This window comes from Miniopterus schreibersii, assembly GCF_964146895.1.
Source record: "Miniopterus schreibersii genome assembly, chromosome: 2".
In the NCBI taxonomy this organism is placed as follows: Eukaryota; Metazoa; Chordata; class Mammalia; order Chiroptera; family Miniopteridae; genus Miniopterus; species Miniopterus schreibersii.
Window position 1 is genome coordinate 110,458,066 of NC_138102.1, and position 16,172 is coordinate 110,474,237.

Here is a 16,172-nt window from a genome sequence, read left to right on the forward strand (position 1 = left end):
ATCTCTTCCACTTTCCTACATACAGAAGGCAGGTCAGGGAGGTGAGCATGGGGTGCAGGCAGCTCGCGGAGCCAGGCTTCAAGGCTTTCTGAGGGACCCCTTCCCTTCTCTGGACTTCAGAGTCCTCTCGGTGGAAGGCACTAGATCACCCCCATGTTCTCATAGGACTTGAAACGGTCCCTCAGAAGGGATGGAGAAGGAAGCAGGGGCTGCCGACGGGGAAAGGCCAGGGGTGGGGATGAACGGAAAGAAGGGCCTGTGGTCCCAGGCCTGGCCTCCCTGCTGACTCGCGGGCGGCGGCATCCCAGCTCGGGTGTCGGGAGCTCCGGCAACTGATTTCTCAGAAGCAGTTCGGTATTTCCTCAAAACACAGCACTGGGCCACTGCCCCAAATTTCCACACCATAGAAAACAGCTCTGGCTGCCAGCACCCAGAGTAGTTGTGAAAACACCCGATTTCCCCCAGACATCGATCAGGCAAGAAGCACCAGTGGTAAATAATTGAAACAAAGATCCAGGCAGGGATATTGAAAGCTTTTAGTGTTTCGGAAGGCCTCAGAAGAGAGAAAAAAGATATTTGATGAGTCTAAAAGTACATATAAGTTTTTCTTTCATATCTCTATTGGTTTTAATTTTCAGATCCATTAGGGGGAAAAAGAACATCTCTGTCAAGAGAGATTGGACATAAAAGGCTCTTTTATGGATAGGCTTAGATCAATGGAGGATGGTTTTGTTTTATAATAAATATCCAATATATTTAGGGCAACAGTGAAAGGAATTGAGGGGCCCATATAAAAACATTCTCCTCATAACTCTGTCCTGGTGCGATGCAGCATTGGGCTGGGGCAGCCAGCATTCTTGGACTTTGGGGAAATTTAAGCTCTTTAAACCTCATCTGTGAAATGTGAGTGACAAGAATAACTACCTTGGCAGCTTGGTGAGAGGTTCCAATGAGAAAATCCATACAAAGGGCCAGAATAGTGCCTGGAACGTGTCGAACAGTCAGTCCAAGGTTGATAGAGTTCTTAGTGATTGTTAATAGAACCTCATGGAGAGACCTGGTACAAAGTTCCAGTCTCTTTCTTTGCATCAGTTTAACTGCCTCTGAAAGAGCAGGGAGAATTCTACTCCCATCAATGTGCACCAGTATAACGCACAGGCATTCATAAAACCCAGCCCCACCTGACGTGGAGGGTAAATTCATTCCAGTGCACTCCTAGCCCCATTCCAGGCAGCCCATGACACAACTCAGATTTAAGTTCTCCAACGCCATTGCTTATATCAGCTCTAAACAGGTCTGAATTGAATCCTGCCTCTGCCCCAAACAACCATATGTTTCAGCCAGTTGCCTGATTTGCCTAAGCTCTTGAAAAATGGGGATAATATCACATTCCACAGGGATACAGTGTAGACAAAGAGATCATAGCAAGGCCTTGAGAACCAGTCGCCTTTACTATTATTATTATTTATTGTGTATTATAATTATAATCATCACTTTTATTATATATTATAATTAGATTATTATTAATTATCTCAAGGATGCTTTTGTTCTGTACTATGGGGCTGTGGGAGGCAGATTCATCTTTAATTCCCCCAGTCTCTCCTTGGCTCTCACCTTTGTTTCATGCTGCTTATAGTTCCCAGGAGATGGGAAATAGACCTGAGGAGCTGTAACCAGTTTTAATGGAAAGGGCATTTGGGTGGGTTTTTTTTTTTTTTCCTGAAGACCTTTATCCAGGTTCTTTTTTGCCACCTATTGGCCATGTGCCCTTGCAAAAATCATATAACCTCTCTGAGCCTCAAGGACACATGGGGACCATGTAATCAATTCCATAGTCTTGTACTAAGGATTAAAAGAGATGCTTGGGAAAGTGCCTGGTAAAACATTATGCATTATAAAAGCATTTTATGTTATCATTACAATAGTGTATCCCTAAGTATCTTTGGGTGCTATGTATATTTCATATAAAAATGTAAACCACCCTTCTATGTCACAATTGACATGGGATTTTCCACAGTTATTTGAAAATGGCTGAGCCTTGTTAAATTAATCTCTGCCCGAGGTTGGAAGAAAGAGACATGGAACTGGATTTTCCCCACTTTGAGGGCCAGAATTGGAGTCTAATCCATCAGCTTCCGGAGAAAACTTTTGTAACAGGATTATTCTTCCATCTGGAAAACTAATGAGCTTTCGGTTTTTAGTTTGAGAAGCAAAAAAAACACTGAATAATTGAAGCTACAAAAATAGGGCCAACTCTCTCCCCCAAGGTTATTCCTCCTTTCTCAGCCACCACACCCAGGCTTCCTGGCATATCCAGGCCACAGGTAAGCCTTGGGAACCCCGGCTGCCTTTACTCTATGCCTCTGAGGTGATCCTCTCTGCAAGGGGCTTTTTGCAACTGCCCGGAAGAGCTAGTTTCATGAAAAGGCTTGGACTATTTTCTCTGGATCATAAAAAGGATCTGGTATTATACTGAAAAGGTACAGTTCATACTAAAAAAATGTCAAGAGAGGGGTCAAAGTGACTGATGAACTCAGGGAAAATTCTTTCCATGTTGGCTGGAAAGAATTAGCAAATGCTCACTGTCCTTAGAAATTCCTTGCTCTAATGCTTTGGAACCCATAGCTACAATTTCAGGGGCAACATTTTCATTGTGCTCTACGATGTGCTCCAGGGGATGCCATTCACATAGAATATAATGTAAACTGTTCTCTAAGCTCCTGTGCAATAGAATCTTGCTTGGGACCAAACCCTACAAGAGCCAAACTTCTAGTCACAAACAAAGCCTGGCTTCTTATTCTAGCTTTCTCCTTATAGTATACCAATTTTGTTCGCAAACACAGCAATGAACAAATGACACAATTTTATCTCCAGCTAAAATCTTAGGAGGGACGTTAGATGATATAACGTTTCCAGATGTGCACAATTTAAAATTCCTCGGCATGCAGGGGAAGATGGATTTATGAGGCAAGCAGGTTTGTAGTTAAAATGTATTGTTCATCTTTTTTTTTTCTTTCCCACGTAACTTGGGTATAATGATTCCTATTATACCCCAAAGAATCTCAGGAAAAATATAAAAGAAAAGAAAATGGTACTTTACTTTTAAATAAATTCCAAAGTCATCTCTCTGCCTCAGGCTCTCAAGATAAAAGACAGCGGCTGAGTAGTTCAAGCAGTAGGTCTGGTGGCTCCGACAGAGGCTCCCTTGGAAATACTGTAAGAGAGGAGCGGAGGGGGAGCACGGACTGACTTTCTCTTCCTCTGCACTTTCGTCACCAACCAGAGCGGGGGACAGTGGAGGAGTCCACGTTATCAAGCAGGGGTTGTGACTGTGTGGGTAGGTTATCTGAAGGCAAACATTCTTTAAAAAATCATATTCCCATAATAAACAGTTAACTCCTCCATAAGTCACCTTCCCCCCCTTCACACTCTGCTTCTAATCGTGCTGTGTTGAGGTCTACACTCCCTGCATGGCACCTGATAACCAGCATTGCCTTTGATGTCAGGGCTCTTGTTTGATGTGAAGCTGGTATAGTCAGTAACAATATTTAACTTTTCATCAACTCTTCCTCAAAAATATCCATGAACTTAATTCTCTTGTTGGCTTCTAAAACTGTAGAGTCAAATTTGAGGACCTCTTCCAAATGTATGTATATGTTTCTCTAATGATCAAACTGAGCACACCGCACATGGTGCCAGCGTCTCAGTTAAGTGTCTTTCTTGGGTATGAGTCATTCTTTTCTCTTCACAAGCTCTGTCTCCTTACTGGCAGACATTCTCTTCAGGGTCTCACAGTGTCTACCACATTGCAAAGCCTATGTACTCCTTGATAGATTGAATAACGTAATGACTAATGGGTCCCATTAATGAATATCTAATAGTGTCATCCTGTGGTGGAATGAGAGAAGGAAGACAGACTTGTTGGTAATGTTATAATTGCATTTAGTAGCGAAAACAGACCCAGACTAAAAAGTCATGCCTAGCTGGGCGTGGCTCAGCAGTTGAGCGTCGACCTACGATCCAGGCGATCGGGGTTCGGGTCCCGGTCAGGGCACATGCCCGGGTTGGGGGCTTGATCCCTGGTGAGGGGCGTGCAGGAGGCAGGGATCAATGACTCTCTCATCATTGATGTTTCTCTCTCTCTCTCCCTCTCCCTTTCTTTCTCTGAAATCAATAAAGATATATTAAAAAAAAAAAAAAAGTCACTAAAAGAAGTGACAACAATAAAGGCAGAGATAACGAAAATCTAGAAAAGTATTTTATTATAAGACAGAGGAGAAAACACTATGGGGGGAAATGTCAAGTTTTTGCTCCAGCAAGGAGTAATTTGAAAGACAGTGTGAATTTATTTTGGGGGGTGGAGGGGACGTGTGTTGGCAGCTTGGAGAGCAAAGGGACTGAGATGCTTGAGAAACTTCATTGCTAGGAGGCAACTGTTAAGACCATATATGGTCAGGCTTAGAAATCTGATTCCACAATTTATCAGCTATATGACCTTGGCCAAATGATCTAACCTCTCAAGCCTCAGTTTCCTTTTCAGAGACTAGCTCACATGGCTCATGAGTGAATATAAAATATTCCAATCTCCCCTCTGGTGAACTTCTGGTGAGGCTGTTACTGTTCACTTATCTCCCCTTCCTGGGGAGGACTATGTGTACCCACTCTGCTGGAGGCCAGCGTGGCCATGTGACTTCCCTTGGCTGACAGCGTGTGAACAGACCTGCCCTGTGTTGCTTCAGGCAGAACTTGAAGAGTCAGTGAGTGCTCTGCCCCGCTCTCCTATGTCTTTGCCATGGCAACTGGTAGCATTCCAGGTTGTGCCTGCTCCCGCAGCATGGGTCCCAGACAGAGGACAGTGACAAAGTAGAAGCAGAGCACAAGGGAGAGAAGAACCAAGCTGTTGAGATTTGGGGAGTGCTACAACTCTGGTGCAACTGAATAGAACCTGACTGATAAAGGACCTTTCAAATCTAGGAAGAACTTGTGTAACCCATCTTTGCACACCTGTAGTATGAAACATTCATTTGAGGGCTGTATTATAGACCTTTAATAAAGAGTCCAGCCCAGCCAGGAGTGGCTCAGAGGTTGAGCATCGACCTAGGATCCAGGAGATCAAGGTTTGATTCCCGGACAGGGCACATGCCCAGGTTTCAGGCTTGATCCCCACCAGAGGGCATGCAGGAGGCAGCTGATCAATGACTCTCTCATCATTGATGTTCCCATCTCTTTCCCTCTCCCTTCCTCTCTCTATAATCAATAGACATAAATAAATAAATAAATAAACAAATAAATAAATAAATAAAAATAAATAAAATAGTCTATTAATATCCCATGCTTTAGTAGGCTATAGGCGCACTTACACTATAGTGTGAATGTCTGTGTCCCCCTCAAATTCAAATGTTGAATCCCAACCCCCAAAGTGATGGTATTAAGAAGTGGGGCCTTCAGGAGAGGATTAATTCATGAAGGTGGAGCCCTCATGAATGAGATTAATGTTCTTATAAGGATACAAAGAGAAGTCTGACAAGAAGAGAACCCTCATCTAATCTCAGACTTTCACCCTCCAGAACTGTGAAAAATAAATTTGTTGTTTATAAACCAGCCAGTCTGCAATATTTTGTCTTTGCCTGAACAAACTAAGACAGCTTATGAGTTTTAATGAGAAGCTGGTATTTCTCCAGACTATTTGCTTAAAACCAAATTAAAAATTTTTCTGACTCTAAATAAATTGAGGGAGCCTAAGAATTTAGCTCCTTCCCAACATTTGACATTCTTTTTCTTGTTTCTCTTATTCAAATCTGTTTTAAAGTTCACATAAGGATCTCCCTACTTTATACCTAGTTTTCTGCTTGTTTTTTTTTTTTTGCCTGTTAAACAGCTCCTCCTCCTTCCTGTCTCACCTCAAACATCTCTGCCCCCAGGAAGAATTTCCTGCCTGTTACTACCCCACCCTCTGCCACAGCCTGGAAGCTTTCCTTCTTAATATGTATGTTCCTTTTTTCCTCAGCATTGACCTCAGTTAGATTTTTTAATTGTTGCTATTATTATTGAATTAATTTCTCCTCCCCTAGACTGAAAACGAGTAGGAGTGTGCCTGGTTTTGCACATGATTCTGTACAAGGTATCGGCCCCACATATAACCACTTAGTAAGTGCTCAATAAATCTCAGTCTATGCTTTTTAAAGTGGATTGTAAGAAGTCAAATCTTGCTAAACGAGGATAGAAACTGTATTAAAAAGCTCAAAGTAAAAAAAGTAGGGAAGAGGCTCCAATATTTACTCAAGAAATAAATAGCATCTAACAAACCAGGGCTACAGGTTTTCCTCTTTTCTTTGTCTTGCAGATGCAGAGGTCCTACTAAGGGTGCTGATGGATTTGAAGGTTTATTTTGTGTGTGGTTGGGTTTTTTTTGGTTTGAAAGACTGGCACTCTTGTTAGAAAAACAACTGAACCATGTAATTAGCCTACACAAACTATTGCCATGAATATTGCTTTAAATTGAAATCTTTAAAAGACCGACTTGGAAATGCTTTCCCACGTGTGCACATTTCTGTGTTAATAAAACCCACACAGCAGAGGTGACAATGGGAAAACAGAATCCGCAAGTTATTTTTGAAAACATTGATTGGCAGAGAAAAGGATGGTTCCTTTGTGGGAGAGGGTGCTGGTGGAACTTTCCCAAGAACAACAAAAACAAAAAGTCAAGTAGATATTAACAGCTATTCTGGGAGGGGGTGGATTTATTGCATGAAGCTCAGGTCTCCCAGAAGGATTTTACCTTCTTGAGCACGGGAATGAAATCCACCGATGGTGAGGCCTCGGAAGCGTCGAAGTAGTCCTTGATGATGGCAGAAAGACTGCTCACAAAACCGAAGCTCGTCTAGGGCCAGAGAGAGAGAAAACAAGAGGAGGCGCACATCCAGGGGAAGGAATAAATATTTGATGCACTTCAAATATCATTCTACAGCTCTTTCTCATTTCAAATTTACCTCCTGGCAAAATTCAGATTTATTTCTTTTTCAATATATATTTACTTAAAAGTTTTTTTATAAATAAATTCTTTTTGTAATCTCTCTTCTCTTCCTTTTTGGAGGAAAGGTATTATTTATTTATAATATGTGAGTAAAGGATATTCATTTAAGAATAAACATTTATGAAGGTTAAGGAGATCTTGGGGATATGTTTACTTTCTTAAACAGCCAAGCTAAAATGAAAAGTGCTACTGAAGGCTGACATCTGCGATCTATTGGCAAGATGTCAATGACTGTTTAGGTTTCCTTCCTTCTTATTAACCTGACCTCCTGACCATAAGATCATATGGGGACAACAAACCATATTTTATATCTCAGTGTGGAATAAAGCCACAAGAATAGGAAAAACATGCATTTTCATGATCCCTCCGATGAATTTTAAAACATGTCTCCTGGTGTCTTTCTACTTTGGCTCACCTGACTTAACTCCTCCAGGTTTGCAAAAAGCCTCCATAAATCCACATCCAGAAGATATTCATAAGTTTGAAGGTATTTTAGTGTATTCATGAAGATCTTTAAAAAAAAAAAAAATGCACATTACTTTGTTTTTCAGTTTTGAAACTTGCTCTTTTCAAGAATGTTAAACATAAACCTCCTTTACAAAACAGTTTAGAAATCAGTATTTTCAAGGTTTAAGAATTTTCTTAAATACAAATGACATTTAAGCCCCATAGAACATATGGGAGACGTGCTCTTCTGCAGGACTTTGTTGTTGCTAATGGGGTCCCTAACAACATTCCTGCTGAACATAATCTGTTCAAATGGGCTTTCTCTGCCTCCCGGCGTCAAGAAATCTCTCAGGTCCTCTTCTTGCCAACAGCACTAGTGTGAGACCATAACAACATTCATGCTGAGTTCTCATTTATACCCTGCTCTGCAAAAGATCCAAATGTCTTTTACTTTTAGGAAATTAAAAATAGAGAATTCATGAGTTAATATCTGGTAACTGGTAAGATGTCTGGATTTGGATAAAGGCATTAAATATTAATGAAAACATTAGGAAGCCTTTATGCTCTTGTTTCTTGGTTTGACACTTTCAAACAGTAGGAGACTACTCTACAGCAAGTCAAGAAAGAACTACAATCCTCACAGATAATCTTTCCTGAGCCTATATACAAAAGAAAGATCAATTTCTTGAAATAAGAATGCTTTGCTTAAACATGATAAAGCATTTGAGGGAAACAATTATCTCAAGAATTTTAGGTGTAAAAAGACTGGACTTTAGATGCCAAGCTTCTCCAAGTCCATTGCCATATTACCTAATTCATGCAGTGAATGGTTCTTGAACTTGCTTCAGAATCATCTAGAGGCCTCGTTAAACCAGAGATTGGGCTCTACCCCCAGAGCTTCTGATTCAGTAGGTCTCTGATGGGGTCTGAGAACAGGCCTTTCTCACAAATCCCCAAGTGATTATGATGCTGTTGGTCCAGGGAGCACACTTTGAGAACCACTGACTAAGCACTTCCCCAAATCCATACAGTTAGTATTGGTAGTCTGGAAATCTGTCATTATCCAAGCATTTGAAACATATAATTAAGAAACAGATGTCACTACTACAGATAAATTTGGAAATTTTAGAAAAAATGTCTTTTTGCTACAAGATTATTTTCTGCTTTACTGAAAATTTTACCAACTTAAAAAAACATTGAGTACTTCAGTATATTCATTTTACTATTTGAATTTACTAATTGTCAATTCTAATTTACAAGAAACTTTGGGCAACTCATATTGATTGTGTAAAAGGAAAAACATGTACACTCTAAATGTACTAGGACACTGGAAAACAAATAAACTCAAATTGTTTTGTTTTTTTAAACAGAAAATGCCAGCTCGAAAAGCTTGTGCAGGTAACAGTGGGATAGAAAGTTCTGTGCTGTTTTTTAGGGCAATGGAGATAGGGCTCAGGGGTTCGTGCTCCGCAGGGAACAGCTGTTGGTTACCGCCCAGTTCAATGCTCCTTTTCCTGACATCATCTCAGTATCGTCTCTTCCCCAGGCCTTGATGTGCCATGTGGCAAGCAGACCTTACTCCCAGGGGTGGGCCTTGATTGCCTTAAACCAAATAAGCATTCCCTCCTTACCGGAGTAGTTGCTTCAGAAGTGGGCATGTGACTTAGGCAGTCCAATCAGAAAGAAATTCAAGACTTATGCTATGAATGTTGAAAATAGATCCCGTCTCTTTCTCTTTTTTCCCCTCTCCTTCCATGGGCTTAGGGAAAACAGCCATTCTCTGACTACAGCAGAGGCCAGCCGTGAGATGAGGCTGATGCCATGGAAGGCAGGAATGACAATGGAGAAAAATTTTGTCCTGGGTTTTAAGTTCCTTGATCAAACCAATCTTGAAATCTCTCCCAACTCTGGACTTGACATGGGCTGTAAATTCCTGCATTATTTAAGCTAGTTTTCTGTATCCTAAGGATATACTCCCTAGTTTCCATTTTCTCAGAGTCTCTTAGTGGTTTAAATTTTGTTGTTACTCAATGCTGTGATGACAATAAACATTACTTAAAAAAAAATAATAACTGACATTAGTATGTCACTTGATAGGTTTCAAAGGAAACTGATCAGATGCTCACCATGCTCAGATGCTATGAGGCAGCCAGAAATGGTAGTGTCATCCCTCTTTTATAGCTCAGGACAGCCTGTGGGATAAACTAGGCCTGCTGTTTTCATAACTAATGCTTGGTTGTAACACAGCTATGTACATTCCTTTATAAATTACCCATGGCTTCTTTTGCACTGCAACAGAGAGCTGAGTAACTGTAACGAAGGCCACATAGTCTGCAAAGCCTAAAATACAGGGGTGGGCAAAAGTAAGTTTACAGTTGTGAGTATGCCAGACACAGAATTTATTCTTGTATTATTATTTATTAATTATTGTATTATTTTCCACATGAACAACTGTAAACCTACTTTTGCCCCACCTTGTATTTACTATCTGGACCTTTATAGAGAATGTTTCCCAACCCATGGTTTAGGAAATGGAAGACTAGACTTTTTTAAGGTCACATGACAAGTCAGAAGCAGATCCAGGATTTGAACTTGGGTCTCCGTAAGTGCTTTTTTACGCAGTGCTTTTTCCTGTGTAAGAGAGAAGGTAGGATTCAAAAGTGCTCATGGGCAGAGGCAAGCTTGGGAGCAATATGGCTCTCCCTCCCCTGTGGTCTTGGAAGGCAATGGCTCCCTTGTCATCCTTGCCCTGTGGTTCTTCTTTAGGATAATCTGCTCAGAGCCTCACCAGATCAGGGATGTGGCACTGCACAACCTCAGGACACCATTTACCTGGCAGATGTCACAAATATAATCTGTCTTCCACCCCCACTGTGTTACATGTGGATGGCTGCCCAGGAATTCATGACTGTGGCCCTACAGCTGATAAAAGGCATGCTCCTGGCTCTGCTCACGAGGGAGCAAGAGCTGGGGAAGTGGGTGCCTGGAGGGTGACTGTGAGCCCTCTGACTCCAGGAGTGTATAAACACAGGGTAAGAATGGGCAGAGGAGATTCAGACATCAGACAGAGATCTGGACTAGTTTACTCAGAACTCCCCAATCCTGAGAGGTTATGTTTAAGAACGAAGAGACAAACAAGTAGTAGATAAAAAGTAGGTAAAATCTTCTTAAGATTGCCTGGCCGGCATGGCTCAGCAGTTGAGCATGGACCAGGAGATCTTGGTTCAGTTCCCAGTCAGGGCACATCCCGGGTTGGGGGCGTGCAGAAGGCAGCCGATCAATGACTTCCTCTCATCATTGATATTTCTATCTCTCTCTCCCTCTCCCTTCCTCTCTCTGAAATCAATAAAGATATATTTTAAAAAGTTTTTTCTTAAGATTGCCTAAAAGAGGGGCATCTCCACCTCCCAACTTTTTTTTTTTCTGTGTGAAAGGGGATAACAAATCTCCCTAAATCCAACCAAGTTTCCATCTCCTACAAAAATGAGGCCCAGCATTACCATCTTAAGAACTAATAAATGGTCCAAGAAATAAGTGCATTCGCTTGTGAACAGTTCCCACACGGCCTCTTGCTGCTTTCTCAAGTCTAATTGATCAGTAGGAAGCTTTCGATGTGTTTCCACGACTTCATTCCAGGTCTTACCCTGCAAATGGGAGGAAAAAAGGAATGAAACATTTCCACCTCGATGGGTCGACCTGTTCACCATTTGCTTTGACTTGCACTAAGTATGTCAAGAGCACACGCGCATCCACGGAACCATGCTTTCCTGCTCAGGCCCCGGCATCCTTCTCGGCAGTGGCTCCTCAAGCTGCCAAAACCACGGTTCTCTCTGTATGGTTTTGGGATGCATGACATACATTATTTTATTTTAAGTAAAAAGGAAATCAACTTGATGTCGTTTTGCATTATGCTTGGGAATTTCATGAGCCTTTTTCAGTCTATTGCAAAAAACCTCAAAGAACCCTAAACCCAGAGCTGGGAAGTCTGTTCCAGGCTTCCCTGCTACAGCTTGTTGAAATGAATTACATGAAATGAGAGTTTTAAAGTTTATAGAGACATTTAAATGGTCTTATCAAAAGCAAGTTATTTTTCAAAAGAGGAAATTGAGGCCCTGAGGTGAGTAAGAGTAACACCACTGTTAACTTTTGCACAGGCCTCTGGCATCCATTGTTCTAGTTGAGATGAAACGCCTTCCTGAGGTTTCCGTATGCATTAGCGAGCAGACCTGATTCCGCCCAGCTCTGTGCTCCTCTCCTGTACTTTGCTGTTATAGGAACAAAGGCAACAAAGTAATAACTAAACCAAGGAAAAAAGCCATATCACTCAGTAAGCAATTGGTGCGATACCTTAAGGCTGTGGAACTCATAGCCCCTGAAGTCTGCAATCTTCACAGAGGAGAGGCACTTCTCCAGATCAGACGCATGCTTGTGTTTGTCTTTGCCCTGCTTAAAAAATGGGTAGAAACAGAATTTGCAAACACGAATTCTTCAAGGACACGACTTCAGAAGCCTCAGCATCTTCAGTACTTTCATTCTCTAACATGCATGAGAACAGGCTGCACATGTTGTCTAGAAGCCACTATCAGTTGCAAAGTCATTTCTCAGCCATAGTCTGACCCATGGGTCCACAGAATGTGAGGTCTGGAGGACAGAGGCTGGTGAGGGTGTCTGATCCAAACCTCTCATTTTACTAATGAAAAAAAAAATAATCCAAGGCTTGCAACAGTTATATAGGAAATAGATGAGCTCCAGGCCTCACACCCACCCTGTGGGATGATACAATGTCTTTCACAGTTCTAACCTTTCCAAACACAGGATTATAGGATTTTAGCATCAGAAGGTACCTGGATGTTTTAGTTCCACCCCTCGGTTAGCAGATGACTGGGTAAAGCCCAGAGTGTTCAAGGAACTGCCCAACGTGATAATTCACTGCTAAAGAATATTAGGATATGCTGGAAACCAGTTTCCTTCGGATGAAACCACCCACTTATTTTTGTTATCATTTTTATTTTTAATAATACTAGTTAAAAAATCTGCTTACAAGGTAATATGTGGTTATTGCAGGAAATTTGAGAAACAAAGAAAAACACAAAGAAAATCAAAGTTACCTGTAATCTTTACCCCCAGATAAGCACTGAAAACCTTCTTCTGATTGTATTTATAATTAATCTTTAATGGTGTCATATTTGCACATCCTTTGGTAGCTTGCTTTCTAAACTTAGTGTATTGTGAGTTTTTTTTGACTCATTAAATACTCTGCTGCAACATCATAAATTATCTACTTAAAAACATTCATTTTACCACCTGTCCCAGGAAGAAACTGTCAAATGAAGTGTAAGGCTTCCTAAGGGACACTTGGCTGCATTTCAAATGAGTGTTTATCACAAATAAGTTTTCAACTTGTTCTGTTGCCTCAGGGTCACGATGTTGGCACAGATCTAAGGCAGTTTGGTGGAAGTTATTCAACTTTCTGTTAATGAGCAGGAGAGACCCAGTCACAGTTTCAGAATGTGCTGAAGGCTGTGGCTGGCTTCTCTTTAGGGTTAGGGCACTGACAGAGAAAACCTATTAGAGACTCATTAACTTCCCCAGAAGCAAAGAAATCTTGGAGAGGGTTGGGGACTGCCTACAGCAATTGGGACATATGCCTTTTGTTGATGTCTGAAACCATAGTAACTGCATGTTGTGGAAATAAAAAGTCAGCAGCCTGTTGGAAAAGAAAGGAGCCGAGACAATGGGAGCAGCGTTGGAGCTGTGGGAAAGTGGGCACCAGCCCCTGCCTTGCAGGGCACTCGCTGTGGCTTTCCATGGGTCTGACTCACCTCCTGACCAGTGGATATACCAGTGAGAAAGGAGGGGACAGTCTTTTCAGAGATCACATGAACTCTTTAGAGCAATGGACCCACTGTTGGAAGCCTTGTTGCTTCCAATCTGGTGGCATTAGCAAGGAGAGGCCAGGAGAAGAGTTTGAAGGGTATTTCAGAGGATACAGAGCATAAAGAGTAAGAACCGAACTTAATTCTGGAGTCTCAAAGTTAATAACAAAGAGGTGGGTGGAATGGAAATTTTCAGTAGGGACCGATGGCGTGGAACTGGAGCAAAATGAATATATGCGATGTGTGAATGTGAATATATACTTTTTAGGGTGGCTGACAAAGAGATGGCCTTGAATCTGTGAGAACAGACAAGGCCCATGAGAGCTCTGATGAGAGGGAGGAGGAGGGAGTGTCCAGATCTGGTTGTGGAGCCACACATTTGCAGGAACAATTCAATGTCGGGGCTAAAACAGACTCAGAGCCAGAGGGCCTGGGACTCCTGGGGACCAATCAAAGCTCTGCCGCTTATAAGCTGTGTGACCTCAGGCAAGCTATTCAACCTCTCCGAACCTCAGTTTCTCCATTTGTGAAATGGGGATAATAATGTCACCTGCCTTGCTGGGCTGTTGCGAGGATTAGTGAGTTGCCGCGTGTAAACTACAACATGCACGAACAGGAACACGCATGAACAGAAACAGCTCCTGATGACATGCTAAACAGTATATCTGTTTGCTTTATTACTAATATTCATTAGAAAGGAAGGAGGGAAGAAAGGTAAGAAAAGGGGAAATGTGTAATAGGTCAGAAAAATACATTATAACTTAGCAGCGTGTTTGCTACATTTATGTGGATTAGCACTTATATGGAGATGAATTACGTGATAAATACGGCTGAAAGGATGAAGGGCCAAGTAGACACATTGATTGGAAGGAGCCCAGATCCTGCGTCCTTATGAGAGCGAGCCTTCGAGGCGTGAATTTCCCTTGGTGACTGAGAGCATTTGCCGAGTCACTGTGCCATCCCACCAATGAATCCGCCTTTGTGTATCTCCACCGCCGCCTACCCCGGGCCAGCGCTGTGCAAGTCGTTTATCACTCCTTCCCCACCAATTCACACGTCAGTCTGACCCTCTCAGTTATGAGCTGATAATGGGCACCTCCACATTTGAGAAGCCTAGCCCAGCGTTGGGCACAAACAGTCACCCAACATGTGGAACGAATTGTTTCTTTGTGGAGAAAAATACATTTATGACAGCGTGTAAGAGCATCCCTTCCTTAGGTAGGTCATCCCTACGGGAAGCACATTCTGTGTCCCAGGCAGCCCTGAGAGCTTTCCTGCTCTGGATGAGCCCTCAGGAGAGCTGGTGGGACAGTCCCCTTCTCCTGAGAGCCCGGACCTGGCTGGTAACCGGCCCTGCCTCCATCTGAATGAGAAGGAGCCCAGGGAAGCTTGTACCACAGGCCCTGCCTCAGGCCTGCCAGGAAAAGTCAAACCAGGTCCCTAAGGAGGGGCAAAATGAGACTGAATGGTGAGAAACAGGCTTCCTCACGATGGTGTTAAAATTTTACTACCTTGTAATGTTTAGACTGTCTCTATGGCTGAGGGTTTTTGCCCATTCCCCCAAATTCATATGTTAAAGCCCTAACCCCTCAAAGGGATGGTATTTGGAGATAGAATCTTTGGGAAGTAAGTAGGTTTAGATGATGTCAGGAGGGCTTATAAGGACACTACCCCATTCGTGAGGTTAGCGAGGAGGAGGAGACCCTGGAGCTCTGTCTCCATTATGGAGGACAGAGCGAGAAGGTGACCATCTAGAAGTTAGGAAGAGAGTTCTCGCCAAAACTCCTACCATGCTGGCCCCTGATCCTGGGCTTCTCGGCCTCCAGAACTGTGAGAAGTAATTATTGGTTGTTTAAACCGCCTAGTCTGTGGTATTTTGTTATAGCAGCTGGAGCTGACAGACATTCATACAAATTTTTTATGCTTGTAAAAATAATGTGTAAGTCACTCAGGTACTTGATTATGGGAATAAGTAGTTTTCTAAACCTTAATTACAAATAAAACTACCAATAATATGGTCAATATTGATTGAATGTTTAAAATGTGCCCAGCTCTGGAGTAAGCCCCACACGCATTATTTGATCACAGCCACCCCAGGGGCTGGCACTATCACCTCAGCTTTCACAGGGAAGGACCTGAAGCTGAGGGAGGTTGATTTGTTTGGCCAAGGTCACAGAATAGTAAGTGGAGCAGCTGGATTGGAACGTCAGAGAGCTTTTAATTTAGTTACGGTACTTAAAAATGGTATTGCAACTGGTATTGCTGGGAGAACAGAGTCAGTCCCTCCCCTTCCTACAAAAACAGGAGCCAGGTTGTGGTCAGGAAGGCTCCTTCTCTCTACCCCCAGCATGCCTGAAGAAAGGACTGCACTGTGGCCAGCCCTTGTCATAGGCAGTGAAGAATCAGGGACCACTGATATTAATTTATGACTCTTTCATAATTGATGCTAGCAAGAATGAATTAAAAAAACACACGCGAGGAATAATCCAACTGGTTTTCCCAGAAATAGAAGTGTATTTGTGGAATCTGTTTCTGTAATAGCTCTTTAATTTTTCAATGTTCCCAATAAGTACAGCACTGACTGCAAAGTGGGGCGAACCCTGTGCAAGCTGACTTTATCGAGTGAGCTGTTTCAGAAGCTGCATCAAGTTATAAATTTAGAGTTGTAAAGCATCACAGTATTCTGATTGCTTTGTTTTTTTGCAGAACTCATGCACCACTGGCAATTAGCACTGTTTTGCTGCACAAAATGGCCTTATTTGGCATGTTCTGTAGTTGCTACTATGAATGTGATGATATAATTTAAACTTCACATG

At 42.2% G+C, this 16,172-nt stretch overlaps 1 protein-coding gene across 1 annotated transcript in view; it reads right to left on the bottom strand.

Moving 5' to 3' along the window:
- PLEKHG7 (pleckstrin homology and RhoGEF domain containing G7) overlaps positions 1-16,172 on the bottom strand; it is a gene marked incomplete at both ends in the record, with an annotated part of 59,696 nt that overhangs the window by 16,602 nt on the left and 26,922 nt on the right. Inside the window, 5 exons of the mRNA XM_081127759.1 lie at positions 3,101-3,214; positions 6,779-6,880; positions 7,449-7,544; positions 10,981-11,124; positions 11,828-11,926. Coding sequence (XP_080983885.1) covers positions 3,101-3,214; positions 6,779-6,880; positions 7,449-7,544; positions 10,981-11,124; positions 11,828-11,926 — 555 coding nt within the window. The remainder of the gene's footprint in view (positions 1-3,100; positions 3,215-6,778; positions 6,881-7,448; positions 7,545-10,980; positions 11,125-11,827; positions 11,927-16,172) is intronic.